This window comes from Aulostomus chinensis, chromosome 14 (assembly GCF_037954235.1).
Source record: "Aulostomus chinensis isolate RoL2024-O1b breed Wild chromosome 14, RoL_Achi_v1.0, whole genome shotgun sequence".
Classification (NCBI taxonomy): domain Eukaryota; kingdom Metazoa; phylum Chordata; class Actinopteri; order Syngnathiformes; family Aulostomidae; genus Aulostomus; species Aulostomus chinensis.
Window position 1 is genome coordinate 4,906,519 of NC_141333.1, and position 22,512 is coordinate 4,929,030.

Genomic DNA, 22,512 nt, shown 5'->3' on the forward strand with positions numbered 1-22,512 from the left:
ACACACACGCACGCACACACACACACACACACACACACACACACACACACACACACACAAACACACACTCAGCTGGAGGGCAAACACCAGCGTCACTGACATTCACTGTCGGCCATTAGAACACCGGTGGACGCGGCCCAACAGAAGGATGTTATGACTGTGGCATGATGTCATAAAACTGATTTACTTTTTACTGCAGCAGTTTACGCTAAGAGCTAATCCTTCCAAGCAGAGCGCCAGCCAGCGTCAGCTCACATGATCTGACAGCCTCCACTTGTAGAATATTTACCTGAGTAGGTCATATCTCACACTTTTATGCCTCTGTGCTGACGGCAGCTGTTGGCCGGAGGCCTGACTGCATGTTTCCAGGTTTTTTTTGTTTTTTTTCCATTTCTATTAACACAATATTTCAGGAATTATTGGAAGGAATTTCAACAAAAATCATCCGCTTGGACTCATGGATGAAAAGATGAAAGTTTTGGTGATTAAAAGGTCAAAGGTCACTGTAACTACACCCTCAAATCACATTTCGGCCGTAAATTTTGAATTCAAGCTGTAATGATTGTGACAAAATTTCACATTAATGTCTTTAAGTACAAAAGGTCAAAGGTCAACTTTTAGTATGGGATCATAGAGTCCTGCCAAAAACGTTTGGTCATATTGAATTCTTTTATGAATTGCATTCATAGTGAATGTCTTCTCGATCATCTCATTATCTTGCCTTTGTGTCTGCGAGAGCCATGAGCCGGAAGCATCACGTTTTCTGTTAGAAGGTCAAAGGTCAAAGTCACGATCACAGCCCTGCCCCATGGGGGCATACAACCGCAATCCGGTGTTTCTGTCAGCTGATAGAAAAATATTGAAATATCGGTGCAAAAACACAAAAAGTGAGTTTCAGCTTATATGGATGTGAGGAATGATCCATGTGTGCACAAAAGTGACAGGTGAATTTTCTACTGTGGATTTTATAGTACTTGAAATATCACAGTTTCATGACCGTGTACATGCTACGTTCGGGTACATGTATTCGTAAATAACAGCAGTGTACCGTTTTCAAACTGCAAAAATTACAATCTGCTCTGTTTTTCTTTGTCATCGAACTCGCTGAAGCTGCTGGAACTGCCCTTCCTTGCTTCAGTCGATTTCTCCGAAACAGCAAACAGATAGAAATAGAAAACATAGAACCTCAACATGGGCTCAGAACTCCGATTCCTGTCCCTCGTTGTTTTTTCTAAGCATTCCTGCAGTGACGGTTGCGTGTATTTTAAGGTGGACGTTTAGCCTAGCTGGTGATTTGGGGCTGCTGTGGTTGGCAATGTGTGTGTGTGTGTGTGTGCGTGCGTGTGTGTGTGTGTGTGTGTGTTGCTGCAGGGACATGTATTTCCTTCATGGATCCTCAGAGAGTCCACACTGTAATTAGTGTCTCCATTTCCTGCGGCAGAATATTCCTTTAGCTGGTTGCTGCCGGGGTGTCACCCTCAGTGTGCATTTGTGTCTTTGTTGATGTATTCGTGTGTTCCTTGTGATAGTTCTCTTAAAGTACAGTTGTATATTTGGCGCCAACTTCAGTGTGGACGCTTCCGTGTGTTGGTGGGAAATCACTTAACAGCTGAGATTGTTCCGCAGTCATTAAGTCGCACAGACGGGCAGCTATTTATCAGCATCAATCTGCAGCACAAACATGCTCACACACTTGGTGACACTCACACACACACACACACACACACACACACACACACACTTTCCTCTTGTCTAGACACTCATGCAGCAGTGTTGTGGATTCCTTTTAGCACCCAAACTCAACTCCGTTAACATGCTTGTTGCCGATGTCTGGTAACAATTTCCTTAAAAAGTCTTAGGAAGCAGCACAGGAAGTGATGTATCTTCTGTTTATAGGTCATTTGTAATAAATAGTCGAGGAACTGGGTAGTTTGCAGGAGCAGATTTGGAAACTGTCTGAAAAGTCCAAGAAAAGAGCATGATGTCATTCTGTATCCCCCGCTGCTATTGTAATGTTACTGTGTCTCATAACTTGCTCAGAACAAAATATTAACAATGCCAGGAAACTAATGATAAGTATTTGCAACATCTCTAAAAACTGTGCTGTCTGGAAAATGTTACAACTCTGACTTCATCCATAGCACCCCTTAAAAAGGCAATATTATGCAACTGTTTTGGACTTTAAAGGACACCTTTATTTCCACTTCACGCGATTAATGTCTGTTCTTGTTCTGAATAATTTCTCGTGGATGATCCGACCCCCCCCCCCCCCCCCCCCCCCACATGGCATGGTCACAGCTTAAACTTTAGCAAGTGTCTTGATGGTTAACCAAACCTTAACAGGAGCATTAGCATTAGCACATCTTGAAAAACATTATTGTTGTGACAGCTACTGGGAAAATGAAAGTCATAGGACAGGAGCGCTGTGAGGGAATCACTTTGTTGTTGGATGCAACTTGTGACATACACAAGAACTTTGTCTCCTTTTAGTAGCACGATATGTCAATCACGGGGCGGCACGGTGGTGCAGTGGTCAGCACTGTCGCCTGTCTGCAAGAAAGTTCTGGGTTCCAGCCCCGGCTCGGGCACGGGGTCTTTCTGTGTGAGTCTGCATGTTCTCCCTGTTCCTGTGTGGGTTCTCTCTGGTACTCCGGCTCCCTCCCACAGTCCAAAGACATCAAGAGGGGACCAGGTTAATCCAGACTCTAAATTGACCGTAGGCGTGGCTGGGAGTGTGAATGGTTGTCTGTCTATATGTGTTGGCCCTGCGATGGTGACCCGTCCTGTGTGAACCCCGCCTCTCGCCCAAAAGCCGTTGGAATAGACTCCAGTACCCCCCCCCCCCCCCCCCCACGACCCTTAACAGGTTAAGTAGTAGAATGGATGGATGGATGGATGGATGGATGGATGGAATATGTCGATCACTTAAGAAAGTCCAAGACAAGCAGACCTCCATATTTGGCCCCAGGACCACCAGTGGCGAGGCTAGCATTGCCAACATTAGAGCTCGCTCCAGCTCAGGTCTGAAAACCAAGGAGGAAATGGTCTGGACTGTCTAGACCTGGTCTCCAACTATTATACCGAAGTTTCTGCTGCTCCCTTGAGTGTGAAGTGAGACGGCTTAAACTATTTAACCAGATTTGAGCAAGTGAGGCAACATATTGGGTGTTAGAGGACTAAATCTTTCCAGCTCAGGAGGAAATGGACATAGGCCTACTGGCCCTACGCGGCCTCTGATTGGCCAGTACTTGGCGCCTGTAGGCACTGGGAGTGAGATGGATCAGGATCAGAGCCAGTCAAAGGAGGAGAGGGAGAAGGTCTTGACAGATGTGGTTGGGAAGTACGATATGATGCTACCGTGATGTCAGTGCACCCTCAGGCGTTACTGTGCCTACCCCACTTTTGGAATCATGACTTTAGTGGAAGAAAGAAATGCCCAAAAATCAGTTCCAGTATTTGATAGCGATGTTACTGTACACATGACATAAAAATCATATCATCTGGAATCAAGATCGGAACCATAATAGAAGAGAGTGATGGTAATATTTGTATCCATTCATAAATCTACCATCTACTTGTCCTCAAGGCCAGCAACAGAGAGACAAACTCTGCCTGTGAGCCACTCCCAACTCTTTACCACATGATTGGCTCTAACCAGATCACGTGACTCTTTCTGATGCCCATATATGGAGCCGAGGGTTTGGCTAAAGAAAAAGAGTGTGAGAAAGGATCACTCGAGGGGAGAGAGTGGTGGAGGGTTCACTCTGCAGGGGACTGTGGAGGAGGGAGGTGGCAGGGAGACAGCGGCCGTCATGGCGGGATGTTGATGTTGACAGGAAGTTTATGATTCATTTATATTAAAGATGAAAACACTCCGAATAGTTACTTACTAGTTACTTTGTAACTGCAGTTTTGTTTTTTGGGTTTTTTTTCTCGTAAGAAACATGGACTTTGGTAGAAGTTACTCACAGCCTGGACGTGTTGTCAAGTGACTGGAGCTGGTATTTACAGCTGAAGGAAGCTGGCTGGAGGCAGAGCTTGATTACTCCCATTTATCCTGAAAGTTGAGAAAAGTTCAGCAGAATGTCGGAGCGATGCAACCTGAAGACGCTTACAGCGGCTCTGTGTTGCTTCTACCACAAGAACTCAGTCATCACTGCAAAGGTGAGGGATGGGTTGTTGTTTTTTTCCCCGTGCAGATGCCAAACCGGATGTTATCACTGTTTTTCATGTTTTAGAAGAAGTGGTGGTGGAAAAGTGGTGTTTAATCACATTTTGGAGATCTGCTTTCACACAAGCTGAACTGTTTGGGCTGCTGTTGTTTAAGGGAAACTGGACAGACCACAATGAGACTCAGAAAAGGGCCTGGTGACACTTACAGCCTGAGCAAAATCTAATCACTCTGAATGGTCTTCCTCTTTGCCTCACTCTGTCTGTGAGTTGAACACTGGGCTCTTATTATTCGGACCAGACACCCTTATAAATGCCTGCCTGTCTGACTCTATATATTTGTGCGTGTGTGTGTGTGTGTGTGTGTCTGTGTGTGAGAGTGAGATATATGACTGACTTCATCTATAACTGGCGCTGCTGCTGCCACACACACACACACACACACACACACACACACACACACACACACACACACACACACGAGGCAGTGTGCGATGGCGAGGGTGAGACACAGACCGTGCAGAGGTACAAGGATGAAGGTGATAGCACTTGTGAGGATGATAAATGTCTAACTTGTGTTAATTTGCCATCTTTATGACGTCAGCGAAACGTACGAACGCCATTAACTTGATTGCCTGGCTGGAGCAGCTGTGCAGCAGCCTGGGGTGATGTGGTTTCTGCTTCTTTAGATGGTCACTTCTCTGCTTCTGAGACTTCGGGTGCATCTGTTGCCGGGAAAAGAAAAAAAAAATGTTCATGTTAATGGTGAAACTCAGCTTGAACCAAAGTCGGAAAGTCACAAAATACATTTAATCTAAAACATATTTGGATTCTTCTTCTGTGTCAGTGATATAGATTGAGTTTGTGTTATGTTATTTATTTTTTGGACTCTCAAACATGTGCTGATTAACTATTTATTTGTTCTTATTTGCAATCATGCTTTCTTCTTCTCGAAGGACTTGAATGAAATTTACTTAAGTACTGTACTGCAGACAGAGAGGGTCGTACTTTTGACTCTGCCACATTTATTTCACAGTTTTACTTTCAACATTTTGTGTAACGGTACGGTGTAATTGATTGGCCATAGGGAGAAAAGAATGTGGGGATAGAGATGAAGGGAAAAAAAATCTATTTTGAGGCCCCAAATAAGACCTTAAAAATGATTTTATTTGTCTTGGGCCACTCCAGAGCTCCACAGACACACACAAAAGCATGACTGGGTTTTAAAATACAAACCCATTCAAGATTAAACCAGTGATTTCCAACTTGTGATGTCAAAAACCAGTGTGGGGTCGCATCCCAGATCCAAGTGTTGTTAATAAGTGTTACTTATTCCTTGCTTTGTTCCATGTCAGATAATGGCAGAAAATAAAAATTAAAAAAAACAACAACAAACATTAGAAAAAAGTCGCAAAGCTGAGAACATCTTTGTGCATCAGAATGTCGTTGTGTCTTCTGGTATCCGTTAATCATGTCAGGGCCACTCAGATTGATCCGGTTTCCCTGCAGCTCTGACCAGCTCCACCTCCAGCACCTGTTACACGCTGCTACACCCTGATGCTTCATACCAGTGTACAGACAAGTAACATCAGTCAGAAAGAGCAAGCTAGCTGTGTGACTTTGACAACTCAACCATGTTTTCTTGCTAATACTTGCTGTTTTGGTACTTTAACCGAGGTGAATACTTCTACCACCTCGGATGAGCGTTTTCTAATCATGCAAGCAGTAGCACGTTGGATTAGCTTGTTAATAATCAACAGTTTTTTTTCCCTCCCGCACGCCTGTTCCTCAATGCAAATGTGTGAAGAATTCCTTTGTTCTGAATAATCACTTGATGTACTCCAAGTAGTTCTTATTAAGAACCGAGACAACTGACTTATTGCCGTGGATGGCGCCAAAGAAAACAAAACTTGAAAACCTCACTTTGAAAGGCTGCGCCGCCCTCCTCTGCCTTCGATGGAGGAAAAGTTATGTAACAGCAGCACTTCTGTAATGATTCCAGCCATATGCCTGCCTTCTTTTTACACATTTTTATGCTGACATATTAGTGAGAGATGACACCTTTACCAAAGTGAGAAGCCCCACCAGCACAGCTCCTGCCACTCACACTGAAGGAGGAGGTTCGGTGTAAAATGTCAAGTTCTTGTGTGTCTAGCTGACGGGTCTCATTTCGGTGGAGAGAATTCGGCGTGCGTTGCCTGATGGATGCGGCCGAATGAGTTGACTGACACATTTGCTGTGTCTGAATTTGCTTCAACACAACTGGTCCTCAACTTTATGCAAATAAAGTCTGTTCAGTGCCGCAAAAACACGGATCAAACTGTCAAAGACTCGGACGGGAGTTAAGAGTTGGTTTCTGCCTCTTGCATAGACTTTTTGAAAACGAACTCTCGTGACTCAGCAGCCATGTTGAAAAAAGTTGCACATCTCTTTGGTAAGTCAGCGTGACGTACCTAGCTTATGTCAGTAAATGCAGTATATTCACTGTGCTAAACATAACAGGCCTCGTTGTTGTTTTCCTGTCACTCGCATCATTCCTTCCTCTCCAACGCTGATTCACTCCATCCCTCCTTCTCTCTGGCTTCCCGCCGTACCCTCGCTCCTTCTCTGCATCTTCCACATGTCGACGTGTTGTCTCCAAAGAGCCCAGGGTTTTATTCCAGTCCCCTTCTTAATTCTCCCTGCCATCTGTCTCTCTGGGAGGAAGCCATCAATCCAAGAAGGACGAACTACTTTCTCTATCTGTGCAGATACAAACTTCTTATTCTCAGCTATTATGAACCCACTCGTTCACCCTCAGCTGGTAGGAGGTTATTTCATATGTTTCACGCTTATTTTCTCAAGGGCTTAACAGCAGAGCATTTTTATACATAAATATTATAAACTCTCCCAATGGAACTGAATGTTTTGCACAAATTTCACAAGACATTGTATCATTTTCAGTGTTTCTTTGCCCATGTAAGCGTGTTTGTCCTCTCGCTATACAGATTAGACAGCACAACAAGCACTAAAAGTTAAACCCTCAACCTGAGAGAAACCATTTGGGAGAACTTTTTTTGTATTATCTGACCTTCAGTCTCAAATACTCAAAACACCTGGTTCTTTAATCACCTAAAATAAACCAATATCTGTTTCTACTGTGTGTTTACTAGCACTGCTTTACCTTCAGTCAGCCCTTTCATCGCCTGCGCAGTGCTACAGGCCAGGGGTTCAATGTTGCGATGACTGCGTGAGCTTAAACCGCAGCTTCGCGATCCGTGGGAGTCGATGCCTAATTAGTGTCGTCATTCTGAGAATCATATTGGATGGAGGAAAAACGATGTCGATTCTACGAATCCCTAATCTGCTTCTCAAATGGTCAGAATTTTAAAAATATTCTGAAAAAAACAAAACCAGGACACGACGGCAGTCTTGGAGCTCGTTTTAGCACACACACACACACACACACACACACACACACACACACACACACACACACACACACACACACACACACACACACACGTACCATACTGTAGATCTGGGAGCTGCTGCCAGCGTCCCTATCTGATGCTGCTTGTCTCAAACAGAGGAAGAAGCATCCATTTAGCTGCGTGTAAACAGGAAAGGTGTGGGACGTGATAATGGAGCCTAGATGCAAAAAGCCAAAGACCCTGCGTCTCTATGTATCTTTCATTAATGTGGAAACACGATTTCAACTGTTTTAATATCCTTACTTGAGGTGGAGCTACTTGTTTTGATGTGTAACCAGTCGGTAACCCAGCATCCAAGTTTCCTCTGTCTGCAGCTTTGAGATGACACTTTGGATTCATCGTCTTGACAAGTGGATGGATGTCAGGGAGGAGGAGAGACACAGAAATGAGAGAGAGAGAGTCAGATGAAGAAAAGGGGAAATACCAGAAACACAGCAGACCGAGCAGTTGTTGGTTTAATGATAATGAGGATGATGATGGTCCACACCACTGGACGGTCTCCCATGGCGACACCGAGGAAATCATGATTTCTTCCAGCTGTTTCAGCGTTTTCAGTTTGTAAATCTTTGAAACATGAGGATGCGCAACTATCTTTTAGGAGCAATCTTATTTATTATTATCGATGTAACAGGGATGATTCATATCTGTTGCACCAGAAACAGATCAAATCATGTATAAAACAGAATAATCTCAAGGTGCTCTTGTCCTCAAGCCTGCAGCCCCACCACACCGTCCACATCGGCAGATTGTTCAGTCGCCTCTGTGCTGTAGGTGCTCGAATGTTCCATAAATCTGAGCTCAGCTGTGGCGTCTCATCCTTGTAAAACTGGACCAACATGGAGTCGGGTGCCAGCATCCTATCGTAAAACATATTTAATAAGCCAACCTGAGAGTGACAGCAGCACGAGCGGCAGCCAGGGAGCAGTCCTTATAAACGGGCGCAGGTCAGAGCTTTGCAGCCGGTGACTGCGCAGTGAACACCACCTCTCAACAGCTTAAATGCGGCTGTGCTTCTGCATTTATTGACCACAGATACCAAACACAACAGATTTTAAATCAGTTTCATTTTCTGTTGAATTATATCGGTTAAGTCCTGTACCCCCACACCCACACCCACCCCCAAAACATTGCTGTGCACCACCTGCGGCCAGGCTAGCACTGCTAACATCAAAGTGAGCGCTGTGGGTGAGTGGTGAGAGCTCGCCAACTACTGTATTTATCCATATGGCAGCAACTGATGCAACATGACTGTAAATGAGGGAGGGGAAAAAAAGACGGACCGGCTTATTTTTGTTGGAGGATTTTGAGAGGAAACTACGGTTGTTCTTGTTTTGGGTTTTTGGGGGATGAAACTATAATGAATGTAAAATTCAGCTCAAATATAATCGGATGAATTTCACCTTCAATGAAGTCATGTTGATGCCATGTAAAGTGCATCTGCACAGTCAGCTGCGTATTGTGGTTTACACACACACACACACACACACACACACACACACACACACACACACACACACACACACACACACACACACACACACACTATAAAATGCAGCCGCTCTGAGGATGACATCATATTGCGGGTTTTATTAAAAGCCAGCCTATAAAAATCACTGCCATCCACCATCATCTCTTCTTATTTCTCCCTCCTTTCTTCCTTTTCTCCTCTTCTTTCCCTGTATTTCCCATCGCTGCAGTCCTCCCTCCTTCCTTATCTCCATGGCATCCATCATCTTCATCCTCTGTACATCAGTCCCAGTTGCCAGTGTGACTGCAATTGTAGATGCTGTGATTGGTGTAATAAAGGCCGTCACAGATGCGATGATGATAATGGATGACAAAAATAAATAAATTTCCCCTCTGTATTTTTACTGGAGCTGCAACAGGAGCCAGGAACCAGCAGCTCCTGCGTTTTCAGCCTGTTGAACAGGGAAAGGTTGCTGTTGGTTGTGATAAAATGTTTCAAAAATAACCGTCTCAAAATGCGTTGTATCGTTCCTTGACCCATGCAACACACCTCCAACTGGTTTCAGGAAAATAAGCCCGCTGATTGATTTGTGAAGACAAACACCAAAAACAGTCGCGCTGCACTGAAAGACGTGGAAGACCCCCGCTGACCCTTGATCTTTCCACTGGTGTAGCAACACACACACACACACACACACACACACACACACACACACACACACACACACACACACAAAACCCACATCAGGCTACGGTCGAACAAAATCAGTGTGTCCTGCTGTGTGCTTCTTTCTGTAAAGAAGCTGTAACAGGATACGTTGATTTCCTGTCACTGATGGATATGTGAAGATGGGGGGGGGGGGGGGGGTCCTATTGCAGTGACTTTAGAGAGCCAGAGAAATGATAAGATGCTCAGTTTCAGTTTCATGGACATTTCATCTCCATGGCTCGATCTTTGCCGTGCAGCGTGTGAGGATGTGTGTGTTTGAGAGACAGGCCTCATGTTACGAGGTAACGTCACCACCCCAGCGGCCGTTTGTTCAACGGGGTCACGCAAAAATTCTGGTACAGATTTGTGGTGGAATTCGATGCGGAAATAGACGATATTACAAGGAAGCGACGAACTTTTGGAGATGTTGATGACACTGAATCCTGAAAGCTCTTTGGAAGAAGAACATTTTAGCATGCAGCAATCAGCTTAAACACGTTCTGGATCAGTGAACCAGAAAACCTGGGTTTTTGGGGTTTTGGGGGGGGGGGTTTTGGTGGTTGGTGCGAACTCATTGAAGATTGAACAGATTTTGACGCTACTAAGTTGATGATGTATATCCAAACAGTCTTGTTTAGAGATCTATGCATTCTCTGAGTGCTCTACAGTTTACCGGACATGACCTGAATAACCCTTTTTTAAGCTGCTTGACACTTTTGTTCCATCTTCATGTGCTTATGACATGGTGGGCGCCGTCGCTGACAGCATTACTTGTACTGCCGTCTAAATTACGTTGAGTCGTGGACACAAGCTCGCCTCACCTCAACACCTCAGCGGCAAAATTTAGAATCAAAGTCTTGTGTTTTCTTTTATTAATATTACTGTTTAGAGACAAGGGTACGAATGCGAACGGTGTCGGTGTTTTGGAGCAATGGTGGGGGATGTTTCTGCGCTGAGGAGGACAACTGTCCATCCAAACTTCATTCAGACTGCTGCGACAGATAGAAGGAGAGGAAGGTCTTCATTGTCCTTCAGCCGAGTGTCACGCTGAGTTTAGAGAACATCGAACAAAACACTCTTAATGACATCTGTGTTTTACTCGACTGAGTCTGTGTGACACACATGTCCACATGATGTGCACTAAGATTATGTTTGTTCATGAAAACAACGCAACATGAGATGATTTAATAGGACATTCTGTCTTTGATGGATGGTCGGCTCCTTCCAACCAGAGTTTTTGTACGACAACAACTCCTGATTACATGAAACTGAAGGTGCACAAATAGGCTGATGATAAAGGATTTTTTAGGTCAGAGTAGTGTCAGCGCCTGTGTGTGTGTGTGTGTGTGTGTGTGTGTGTGTGTGTGTGTGTGTGTGTGTGTGTGTGTGTGTGTGTGTGTGTGAGTGAGTGTGCGCACACAGGTGCCTGCATGTGTGTTTAAGTACGTCAGATAAGGGTGTGTATGAAGGCCAGTCCGGGCAGATGGGTGGGGACATCTTGATGACATCATAATAAGAGGAAACAGCAGTTGAAAAGCAAAAGGTAGGAGGGATATAGTCAGAGGCAGTGTGTGCTTATGTGTGTGTGTGTGTGTGTGTGAGAGAGAGAGAGAGAGAGAGAGAGAGTTCAAGCAGAGAATTGTGTGTGTTTCAAAAAAGGAGCTGTTGAATTGTGGTTTGTGAGTTTTGTGTTTGCTATGAGGTATGTGTCTCAGGAAGGGAGGAAGAGGGAACTATGCAGAGACCCAGCAGTTTCCATGTAAGTTTGCGTGTGTGTGTGTGTGTGTGTGTGTGTGTGTGTGTGGGGCGGCGCAGGTGCTGACTCGGCGTACTGTCAGGTTCTTAGCAAAACTTCCTGTCCTTCACTTTTAAATCTTCCAAACTTTCTCTCTGTTTATCAGTCTGACTGACTATCATTTCTCATCTGTCGAGTGTCTGAATGAGTATAATTCTAAATCCCTCTGCTCTCATATCTCACCTGCCAGCCTCTCCTCGCTGAGTAATATTTTATGTTTTGGGTGACCTTGTGGGCAAAGTGTGGGATTTTAAGTTTTATGGCTCAAATGAGCTTGTTTGGATTTGGCATTGGGTTTTAAAAGATGGCCCCCATAAATGTATCGGTTCTTAGAAAACCTTTCTAATCGATCTGCCTTCTTCCTTTTTCTCAGATATTCTGGGCAATTTGGTGTCTTGATTTGTTCAGCGGTTTTGTGTCAAAATTGGTACCAAATATCCACCCAAATGATCGAGTCATTTGTAGGGATTACAGACATAATCTTAATTTCACTGAGTATCCTGTAGCGTGGAAGGACTATGGAATATTGGAATACTGGAATACTGAGGCGAAAACCAAAGTTCCCAATGAGAATGAGGTGAATGGGAAGTATCATGGAGCAGATGGTGCATCAACCTATGTATACACACACACACACACACACACTCACACACTATAAGAGGCTGTGGTAGATCTCGTATGTACTCAATCTTGCTACACACGATTACCATGCTAATAAATCTTTAAGGCCAATTCAATATCTCATGAGTGAATTATGTCAACATGAGCCGGTACTGATAGTAGATCATAAACAGATCGTGGCTAACAGCTACATCTGCTACGGAACAGACTCTACGGAGAGTCATATATATTTCGCTCATGTTTATGGCATAAATGCATTTTGTAAACCGATAAATATCTTGTAGTCTGGTTTAGCCTTGTCATGCGGTTCTGGTTTGCTGTCATTTAATGTGCTTTACCCTTTTTTTTTTCCTTCGCTTCAGTGTAAACGTGTGTCAAAAGTAGAACAATAATTTTTTTTTTTTTTGTCATTAGCTGTTGGACTATCGTGTCACTAATCGCCCACCAATTCAACTCCACACATGTAATGTCGATGGCTTGTCTACTCCTTCGTGTACAAGTACATGCTGTCGGGAGGAACCTGCTTAATCTAATGTACTGTACTGAAAAATTCCTCCGACCTCAAACATATGGTCATTAAATCATTTAATCCCATTTACCCTTCTTCTCCTCCTCTGATTACATTTGATCTTCTCTGGTCAGTCTGAATATGCGCTATTGTTGCATTTGTGGTTTTGATCTGTGAATCAATTATTGTTTGTTTAAGAAGAAAAGAGGCTGTGAATTAACCTCCAGTCCTCTTCCTCTTTTCATGGTCTTGAAAGGAAATATTGAACATTTGCTGTCAGGATGTTTTTTTGAGTTTTTTTTTTTCTTTCGATGTCTATCAGAGGCCCGAGTTCAGTTTCTCTTTCTCTACCGCAGTTCTCCCAAGACCAGTTCATCCTGGACTGTCCCTCGGAGAAGCTACGCAGAGAGTTGGAGGAGGAACTGAAGATGAACTGTGAGGAGCCGAGGAGCCACGCATGGTACCACGGAGCGATACCCCGACAGGTAACACACACACGCGCACACACACATCTTAATCTGAGTCATGAGTCCCTCCCTTTGAAAGCCAGGATAAAAAACTTGTTGAACCAGATCACCTATTATTAGACTGACACACTGCACACTCAGTGCTCACAGGAAGATTACGGCTTAAATAGAGGCCTCGCCAGCGGAGCCGGAGTTCTAACATTAGGTCAGTGTATAAACGGCCCCTTTCTTTACGGTATGTGTGTGTCTGTATGTACATTATATACGTGTGTGTGTGTGTGTGTGTGTTCCCACTGAAAGCCTGCTCTGAGAGATTTTTTTTAATAAGCAGCTTCCTTAAACTAAACTACCATTATATACTTTACAAACACTAACTTAATTAAAGTCTACAACTCTGTGTGAGTGTTTTTGTGTGTGTGAGTGTGTGAGTGTGTGTGTGTGTGTGTGTGTGTGTGTGTGTGTGTGTGTTGTCATCATCGTTCTCGTTTGTGAATGCTTTAATTGTGTATTGATTTAGTGAAATGTGCTCCGATATCGATCGTCCGGTCTGATTGGATAGCAGCTGCAGCTCAGCGCCGGTTGTGTTTCCTGGTGAGGCCGTGTTCTGCGTTAGCATGTGGGAATGTAACCAAAGGTTGTTTTAATTACTGACGAATCTGCTGGTAATGTTCTTGATTAAACTGGAGTGACGGACAACCTCAACTTTGAGAGCCTCGACTGCAGTGACTACTCGTCGTAGAGAAGTATATTTGGCAAACAGAGGATCATAGATTTATAAAAGCAGGTTGCCATGACAACCAGAGCCTGAAATCATCTGATTGACCAACAACTGGGAACAAAATGAGTGAAAAACACATAATTTCATCCCGGTGGTTTGTTTTAAAAGTATTGGGTCTTATTCATTATATTTTCATCTGTACAAATATTCCTAAGCACATGATAGGACTTTTTTAGCCCTTAATTTAGTCTAACGTACATGGAGAGAAGCCTGGCTGCTATTTGTAACTCCTGACCTCTGGCATCTGTTATATACCTCTCGTAACTGTCAATCCGCCGGAATTGCAAAGGCTCCAATGTTACAAGAGGTAAACAATAGACGTCGGAGGGAAAGAGTCCCACTGGGCTTTTCTCCTTGCCCGTCAGACTAAACCGAGGGCTAAAGAAGTCTTTCACCGTGTGCCCAGTGTCCTCTGTTTCCCGCTGCATACGAGCTGAACAATTAGTTAAAGAGCCTTTTAGAGTAAATGCTGGAGTAGAAAACTTCTCGGTAAATCTGCTGTCATGTTTTCAGTCTGGACAAATTCAAGTTTGAGACTTTTAAACATCACGTCTTACATAACCAGTGCCGACCAGCCGGGACTGAGCTCATAAAGAAGATAGCAGGATGACAGCGTACCATTATTAGATCTAATTAAATGTTTGTATTGTAAACAAACACTCTGTGTGTGTGCGTGCGTGTGCGTGCGTGCGTGCGTGCATGTGTTCTGACCTGTAACTCTCGGAATGTTTCCAGGTCGCTGAGAACTTTGTGCAGCGTGATGGAGATTTCTTGATCCGTGATTCGCTGTCCAGCCCAGGAAGTTACGTTCTGACCTGCCAATGGAGGAACGCCGCTCAGCACTTTAAAATTTACAAGAAGGTAATAAGATCATAGACGACTGCTACATGTTAACTGGACAACATCTAGAGTAGAATATGAAGTCAGACATGATCTCTCCCTCTCAGGTGGTGATTCTAAATGAAGCCTACTCCCGGGTGGAGTATCGTCTGGAGAGGGAGGGTTTTGACAGTGTCCCCGCTCTTATAAGATACTACGTCGGCAACAGAAAACCTGTCTCCCAGGTGGGTTCCGTTCAAGGTTACAAGTCTAGCGACATCTGCAAACATGCTTTATCACAACAGACTTGCCAGCGATATAAAAAATTTGCAAGCACAGAAACCGTGATCCTGTTCAATCCCCTTATGAAACCATGTTTATAAAAATAAAACTGTTCAAAATAAGTACTTAATACTTACTTAATACTAAAAATACTGCATTACTGTTGCGTGCGTCCAGGATGTGCCTCTGACAGTGACCTTAACCTTTGACTTGGGAAATTTTTTCTTGTCACTCTGGAGTCCCAGAGGACACCGATGTCTCAGGATGGATGAACAGGTCGCTGGAAGGGAGATGATTGGACAAAGTTCTTGCGCACTTTTCGAGCTGATGATTTTGTGCTTGACAAAGACTCACGTTCTCAAAAGAAGATTTGTGCCAGCCAAAAAAAATCTTTCGAGTTTGTTGCGGTTTGTTTCATCTCTTCTTTACCATTCATACCTCAGGTGGTGGGCGCCATCATCTTCCAGCCAATCAACCGCGGGCTTCCGCTACGCTGCTTGGAAGAGAAGTACGGGCTGTCCAGTAAACATCGAGAGGCGGGGCTGACGGAGCAGGAGAGGCGGAGTCAGAAACGCCTCAGCCTCAACATCACCAACGGACACACACACGACAACACGCACATCATGCACGACAACACACACCAAAACAACGGCATGGGCAGAGGGAGCCAGCTCAGGTTGGTACAGACCTGCTCGATCATCGTCCCTGTTGGCTTTCCTTTCAGCTAAATAATAAAGTAAAAGCTGTACACTTTGGAGGACAAACAACCAAAACAAAGTGCTAAAAGACATGTAAATACTTTGTCAGGCTCGGTGGAGCTGCAGAGGCCTGATGATTCTGTGTTATTTGTACGAGTTACACTTTTCACATAATCATGTGGCCATTAATGTCATAGCAATTATAGCGAGCCCACAAAATGTGGCAGTTTATGTCGTTTATGAACAAGTTTACAGAGGTTTTCTTACTTTTTTTTTTCCAAACTCAGGTTGAAGGATCGCTGTGGCAGCCAACCAGCAAGTCTTAATCAAGTCCAGGAGAGGCGACGCCCACTTAAAGCGCACCAATCAGACAGCTACCTACCGCTTGGTGAGTTCTCATTTATTGCTCTGTGACACTTTAAGATGTAAGATTTATATGAAAAAAAAGATTGATGTTTCAGCTGGTTTCATTTCCTCCTGTCATCATCTCTGTTCCTCTTCACCCTCCAGGATCCAAACCACAGCCCCAGCAGCTCTCAGACCCTCTCCTCTCCTATCCAAACCCCAAGTCTCCGGTGTTCCGGACGGGCAGTGAGCCGGCGCTGAGCCCCTCTGTCCATCGGAGATCTACGGAGCCCCTGGCAGGTCAGAACAGGAGGTGGAAGATGGAATATCTGCTGCTTGGAGAGTTCTCTCAGTAATGTGCTGAGCCACAGTGGGACATGTTCTCCTGTTCCCTTGGACCATTGTTTGCATGTGAAGAGAAAATTTAATTTCCTTTTACATACTGAAGTTCTTGGATTCAAATGTTTCATCAGAAATTAAATAAAAGACGTATTGTGGCTTCTGCTGTTGACTTTCACAGAATGAGATAAGACTTAAATACAGCCCAGCTTTTTATTAGACAAGTCAACCACGCTAGCAAGGTCAAAGTTTATTCAAACACTCTAATTATTGCGCAAACACAAATTTCCTGTTGAAAATTAAGAATAAAACTGAGTACATTTGGTTGTGCAGGTCAGCCCATCCGGGGCTCTGATAGCCAGCTGTGTCCTAAACCGCCACCTAAACCCAGCAAGGTGCCGCTGGCTCGACTGCCTGGCTTCCCCTGCCGGCAGCCCCTGGTCCCCCCCTGCAGCGCCTCCGACACCATAGACCCCTCCTCCACCTGCGCCAGCTTCACTGCACCTCCTGTGGACCCCACAAGTGTGGAGACTCCTCTTCATATGTGGAGAGGTGCTACTTTCTATGCCTCTTTTGAATGAGCTATTTTTTTAAAAAGTAAAATAAATGCTGTGACTTTATCAATGTCCGCTATCCCTTTGATTTTTAAGGGTGTTTTTATGATTTTGCTACAGCCACCAAAGGCCCTCCAGTTCCTCCCGTGAAGCCTCTGAAGTTTGAGCATCAGTTCCTTTCTGCAGACCCTCACAGTTCTGCAGTTTCTCCTGCTGAACTGGTTCATTATCCAGATTCAGAAGCAGTAACAGGCCAGACTGAACGCCTGCGGACCAGCCCTGCAGACCCGAGGTCCTGCAGCCCGCTGGAGTGGGTGGAACCAAACTCCATCACAGACGCCAGCCACGAACTTCAGCTGCCTCTCTGCAGCTACGTGGAGAGACTTAGGAGAGAGGGAGAAGGAGGGATAGAGGAGGGGGAGGAGAGGGAGGCGGGAGGGCGGAGAGGGCTGGACAGAAGCTCCTACCATCATGCCATCGCAGCTTTAGAAAACACCAGCGAAGAAGAGGAGGAAGAGGTGGGGAAACAGGAACAGGAGCTCGACAAGAGGACCAGCGTCCTGCGGCTGGTGGTGGAGACGGAGTCAACGTTCCGGCCGGCAGAATTCAGCTCTCGGCTTCTGCCACTTGAAAACAAACCACTGGAGATGACGGTTCTGAAGAGAGCAAAAGAGCTGCTGCTCAGCCACAACCACCAGAGCATCGCCAGACACCTGCTGATGGCTGACTGCCAGGTACACACACACCTTTACACAAATGTGTGTGATTCCCGTCACCCAACTAAGCGCCGTAACTCAACAGAATTCACAGTGCTGCTTTCAGGTACTGGAAGCTGCCTTGGTGTCTCCAAATGAAGTAGCACAGGACGTTTTTGGAGGAAGCTAAGAGGAGAAAACCAAACTTTTTACTTCATGTTTTCTCTCCGTCTCGGTCTTCGTCGTCACAGTGTGGTACCACACCTCACCCACCTCAGGAGGCCAGTTTCATGTGTCTTACCACCCGCATCAGCAGAGGTCGCTGCTACTCTGCAAAACCGCACAACTCTGCTTCAACTGTCAAACTGCTGGTTAGCGGACAGCACACACTGATTTGCTGCTGAGTCCCTGGGTGATAATCCCATCGGGTGCTGATCCTGGTTGGTTCACTGGTTCAGACAGTGGACAGCAGGAACCAGCTGGTTTTATGACAAAAAGGAAACAACCCTCAACCAAATTAAACAATCAACAGTGACAAGTTTGAGAGTAGGAAATGACTCGACTGAACTGGCAGCTGCTTTTACATGCTTAACTAAAAACCTTTTTTTCTTTTTGCCTCCAGGTTGCTAGGATACTGGGAGTGTCTCCGGAGCTGAAAGGTCAGATGGGGGTCGCCTCTGGTCTGGAGCTGGTGACTTTGCCACACGGTGGACAGCTGAGGCTGGACCTGATGGAACGGTACGCGTCATAGAAACATAGAGACATGCACCCACCACACAAACACAGATGATCAGCTTCCCAGTTTTCTCATGTGTAAAGAGAGAGTAGAGAGTGACGTGGAATTTAAAAAAAAAAAAGTTAATTTACACACAAAGCTCTCAATCAACCTTTAAAAGAAATAAAAAATGTTGTGAACTTTGATCGTTAGCTTTAATTATCCATTTCTGTGTGTCAGATAGCAAGGCTACGTCAGCTAAATATGAATCGAATGGTGAGCAGTTCAGCTCTTTGCTTAGCTTCGCAAACAAATTGCCATTTTTTCTTCTTGTGCAAATTCTACAGATAAGATACATTATGATAATGAGCGAACATCAAATTGACTGGACCGTTGTTTTGTTTTTTTTTACAAATTTTGGACGGAGACAGGCAAGTAGTTTGTTAAGGTTTCCAAACATTTGCGAAGCTAAACTAGCTGCTGCTGTATAGCTTTAAATTCACCTTAGTGAAAGCGTAACTACAAACTAAAATAATTGAATTCCTGTATTCTTTTAGAAAGACATTTAACCAGCAAATTTCTCACAAAGGTCTGATAGCGCCTACATTGATATTTCTGTTTATTGCAGTGTAATTGCAGAGTCTTAACGTGCAAAATTTGTCCAATCAAAGCTAAAAATCTGTCAAATTAAGTTAATCCAACTGTTAACATTCATTAAGTGGTGGAAATTTGCTTTAATTATAAACCAATATCAGCAAAAACGAAAAAAAAAAACAGTTTGACTTTGCAGTCTGGCAGCTTCAGATTAGTGCGAGTCAACACTACATTGCCATCAGATGGCGCTGATAATCCAACTGTAGCGTTCCTCTGCCTGCAGGCATCACACCATGGCGATAGGTGTCGCCGTGGATATTCTGGGATGCACGGGCAGCGTGGAGGAGCGGGCGTCCACCTTAAATCGTATCATCCTTGTGGCGCTGGAGCTGAAGGACTCGGTGGGTGACTTGTTTGCCTTCACGGCCCTGATGAAAGCTCTGGACCTGCCGCAGGTAACACACACCTGCACACTGACTGACACACACAAGCATGAGGACCAGAACACATTTCTGTAAACACACTTTCAGCCGTGAATCTGAGTCTCGCATTTGTTCTGCAGATCAGCCGTTTGGAGGAAACCTGGACAGCTCTACGAAGGAACTACACGCAGACCGCCATCACCTACGAGAAGACACTTAAACCCTTCTACAAGAATCTCTATGAGGGAACAGGTACACACACACACACACACACACACAAACACACACACACACACACTAAAAGATACAACATATTTAATGTCTAAGTAGCAAAGTAAACGTACCTTCTCTCTTCCTCCGGTAGCTTCCTCGCCTCCGGTGGTCTGCGTCCCCCTCCTGCTGCCCCTCCTCACGTTGATGGAGCGTCCATCAATTGCACCAGAGGGGGCGGAGCTCTGGGAGATTAGTGACCAGGGCTGCGACATCATGCTGCGCCACCTTGAGGCTGCACGTGATGTTGCACATAACGCACAGAACTACACAGTGAATGCACAGAGTGTCTTACAAGGTAAAAACACAAAAATACATGTGGTTTTTTTTTATAAATAAATACAAAGACGTGATAAAAAGAAAAAACAGCTTCATATGTGTTTGTGTTTAGGATTCCAGTGTGACGATGACCTGCTGGAGGTGTTTAAGACCGACTTCCAGCTGAGGCTGCTGTGGGGAAGCCGCGGCGCTTCAGTCAACCAATCAGATCGCTACAACAAATTCAACCTCATCCTCACTGCTTTGTCACGGAAACTGGAACCCCCGCCCACAACACAGACCTTGATTTGACCGAGCAACGCCGTCGCTACTGGAAGATTCAAAGCCTCGAGATGGACAGATGTTCATCTACTGGACCCCGTAGAAGAGGCGGAGCAGGTGTACGTAAGGGAAGACGAGGGAAAAAAATGCCAGAAAAGAGATTTAAAAAGCGGACGATTGCAATAAGAAGCCAGAGAATAACCTGCAGCAGCAGCCAGCAAGACTCTGTAAGACTTTCCTGCTGCTGAGGTCGCTGCTCAGAGCTACGCCGAGAGTCACCCAGCGGTTCTTCATCACATGGGTCCTCGCAAACTGCATTTTGTTGCAAGACTTTGCTTGTATCACTCAGAACCGTGATGTCTGAACACATCATTTATAGGAGCTTCCTCCTTTTCCTTGTGCTGAAAGGTAAATTCAACCTACGGTAGCATTTAAACCTCCAAAATACTTAATTTTTAAGAAAAACAGCTTGAAGCACTGTCACACAACTTCACATAAAATCTCATAGCATCTCATAAACTGGATCAACAACAAATCTATGTTTCAATGTACTCACTTGTAAGATAATTCTGTCCATCCGCCTTTATAGAGAACAAGCGATATCTCCACGTCTGTCCACAAATGCTTGTGCGTGAAATCACGAAGGAAAATCCAACATTCATCTCCTCTACCTAAAAAAATGAAAAATCACTAAAAATGGAAACACTGTAGGTTACTGCTTGAAATCACAGCAAAGAAAATGTAAAACAGTATTGTAAAAGTTCACCTAAAAACCGCATCACCCTTTTAAAAGGGACAGGCTGATGTCGGAGGAGAGAAACGCATGAAAGCTGAGACGCGAGAGCCGGTCGCTCTGTGACCGCTGCACACGGAACGAAACATCTCTTATTTCAACATCAAATTGGCAACCAAAGAGGAGAAGACACGTCAGTCCTGTTTCGTTTTAACTCAAGCAGCACTAGCTTTTCTCTTTTTTTTGCTGTATTTTTACAATGTCGTGCCGGTGGAATCTGACAAGTGCATTTATGGTGGAGGTGTTGGGAAGCTTTGGTCAGGAAACGAGGAAGGAAAGAGCACTTTTTTACAGAGTCAATGTCTGTGTTTATTGTTGAAACTACAGCTGTATATCCAAATGGCAATGAATGATGCTGGTTATGGTCAAAATATATATGTACAGTATATAAAGCATTATATTAATAGCAGGCAAGGCGTCATAAGAGGCATTTTGTGGTTACGGTTAATTTTCTTCAGCATAAAACAAAGATGAACTACACTAATTATCACTTCCATGGGACTAAATGACTCATTGGAGCCATTTAAATCAGATTTTTTTTTTTTTTTTTTTCCTGTTTGTGTGTAAATGCAGAAAAGTGTCTTTTCCCTGCCGGGGGTTTGTACAGAAACACAAAATAGTTGTTTGAATAATAAAAGCTAGATTTTGCTTCTAGTTTTTAAAAAAAACCCAAACAAACACCACCACAAGGTGTAGGTGCGTTAACACGCCTGAGACGAAAGCTGTACATACGTGACGCATTAGCATGTTCATAAATGACTGTATATACTTTCTGTAGAAGACTGTAAAAACCAAAAACTAAGATGTTCATGAGTTTTAATGTTTATATAATGAACTACTGTGGTAAGTTTTAATAAATATGGTACATGATCTATGGAGGTAGTGTATGCTTTTTTAAATATTACTTTAAAATGTACTTTGAGTTGGAATTTCGCACTTCTTTAAGATGTCTTTTTTTTTTTTTGCAGTATGTTTCAGCACTGGCGTGTTCTTGTTTTGGCACAGAGGGAATCAGCAGAAGTGAAATGCTTTCACACCACATTTGCGAGAACCTTCGAAAAATGTACCCAGAATGCACTTGTAAAGGTTCCCGCTGATGAACTGTCAAGAGAGCCGATAAGGAAGCCACGGCACCACAGCTTTTTTCCTATGAATTTATGTTAAGGAAATTAAACTGACGCAGTTCTGCTGTTGGAACGACGCTCAAAGGTCAGAGCTCGCACCTTAATATTGGCCCATCAGCACATATCAGGACACTTTTATCATATTGGTATCGGTTCATAGGGCAAAACTCATCAGATTGTATTAATAAACCCCAGCTTATGAATCAGATTTTGCCTTGAGGGGCTTCAAAATCTATACAAGGTGCACCAGCATCGGATATTGATGACATTCAAGCTCAAAACTGACAATCTTGCGGAACAAAACTGGAGATTTGTGCTTGGGGATATCTGATTG

The 22,512-nt window shown here is 44.3% G+C and overlaps 1 protein-coding gene across 3 annotated transcripts in view; it reads left to right on the forward strand.

Moving 5' to 3' along the window:
* The window catches only part of bcar3 (BCAR3 adaptor protein, NSP family member), a 64,305-nt gene extending 42,380 nt beyond the window's left edge, over positions 1 to 21,925 (forward strand). For 2 of the 3 annotated variants that reach the window (XM_086223669.1, XM_086223670.1), the window contains 13 exons: positions 13,100 to 13,228; positions 14,724 to 14,849; positions 14,936 to 15,052; positions 15,533 to 15,765; positions 16,075 to 16,175; positions 16,298 to 16,432; positions 16,805 to 17,023; positions 17,146 to 17,759; positions 18,343 to 18,458; positions 19,313 to 19,484; positions 19,592 to 19,703; positions 19,816 to 20,019; positions 20,113 to 21,925. In XM_086223669.1, coding sequence (XP_086079795.1) covers positions 13,100 to 13,228; positions 14,724 to 14,849; positions 14,936 to 15,052; positions 15,533 to 15,765; positions 16,075 to 16,175; positions 16,298 to 16,432; positions 16,805 to 17,023; positions 17,146 to 17,759; positions 18,343 to 18,458; positions 19,313 to 19,484; positions 19,592 to 19,703; positions 19,816 to 20,019; positions 20,113 to 20,291 — 2,457 coding nt within the window. In that variant the 3' untranslated portion in view covers positions 20,292 to 21,925. Of the gene's footprint in view, positions 1 to 3,781; positions 4,165 to 13,099; positions 13,229 to 14,723; positions 14,850 to 14,935; positions 15,053 to 15,532; positions 15,766 to 16,074; positions 16,176 to 16,297; positions 16,433 to 16,804; positions 17,024 to 17,145; positions 17,760 to 18,342; positions 18,459 to 19,312; positions 19,485 to 19,591; positions 19,704 to 19,815; positions 20,020 to 20,112 lie in introns of those variants that run through there. The other variant, XM_086223672.1, reaches the window with a different exon arrangement.
* The last annotated feature ends 587 nt before the right edge of the window (positions 21,926 to 22,512 follow it).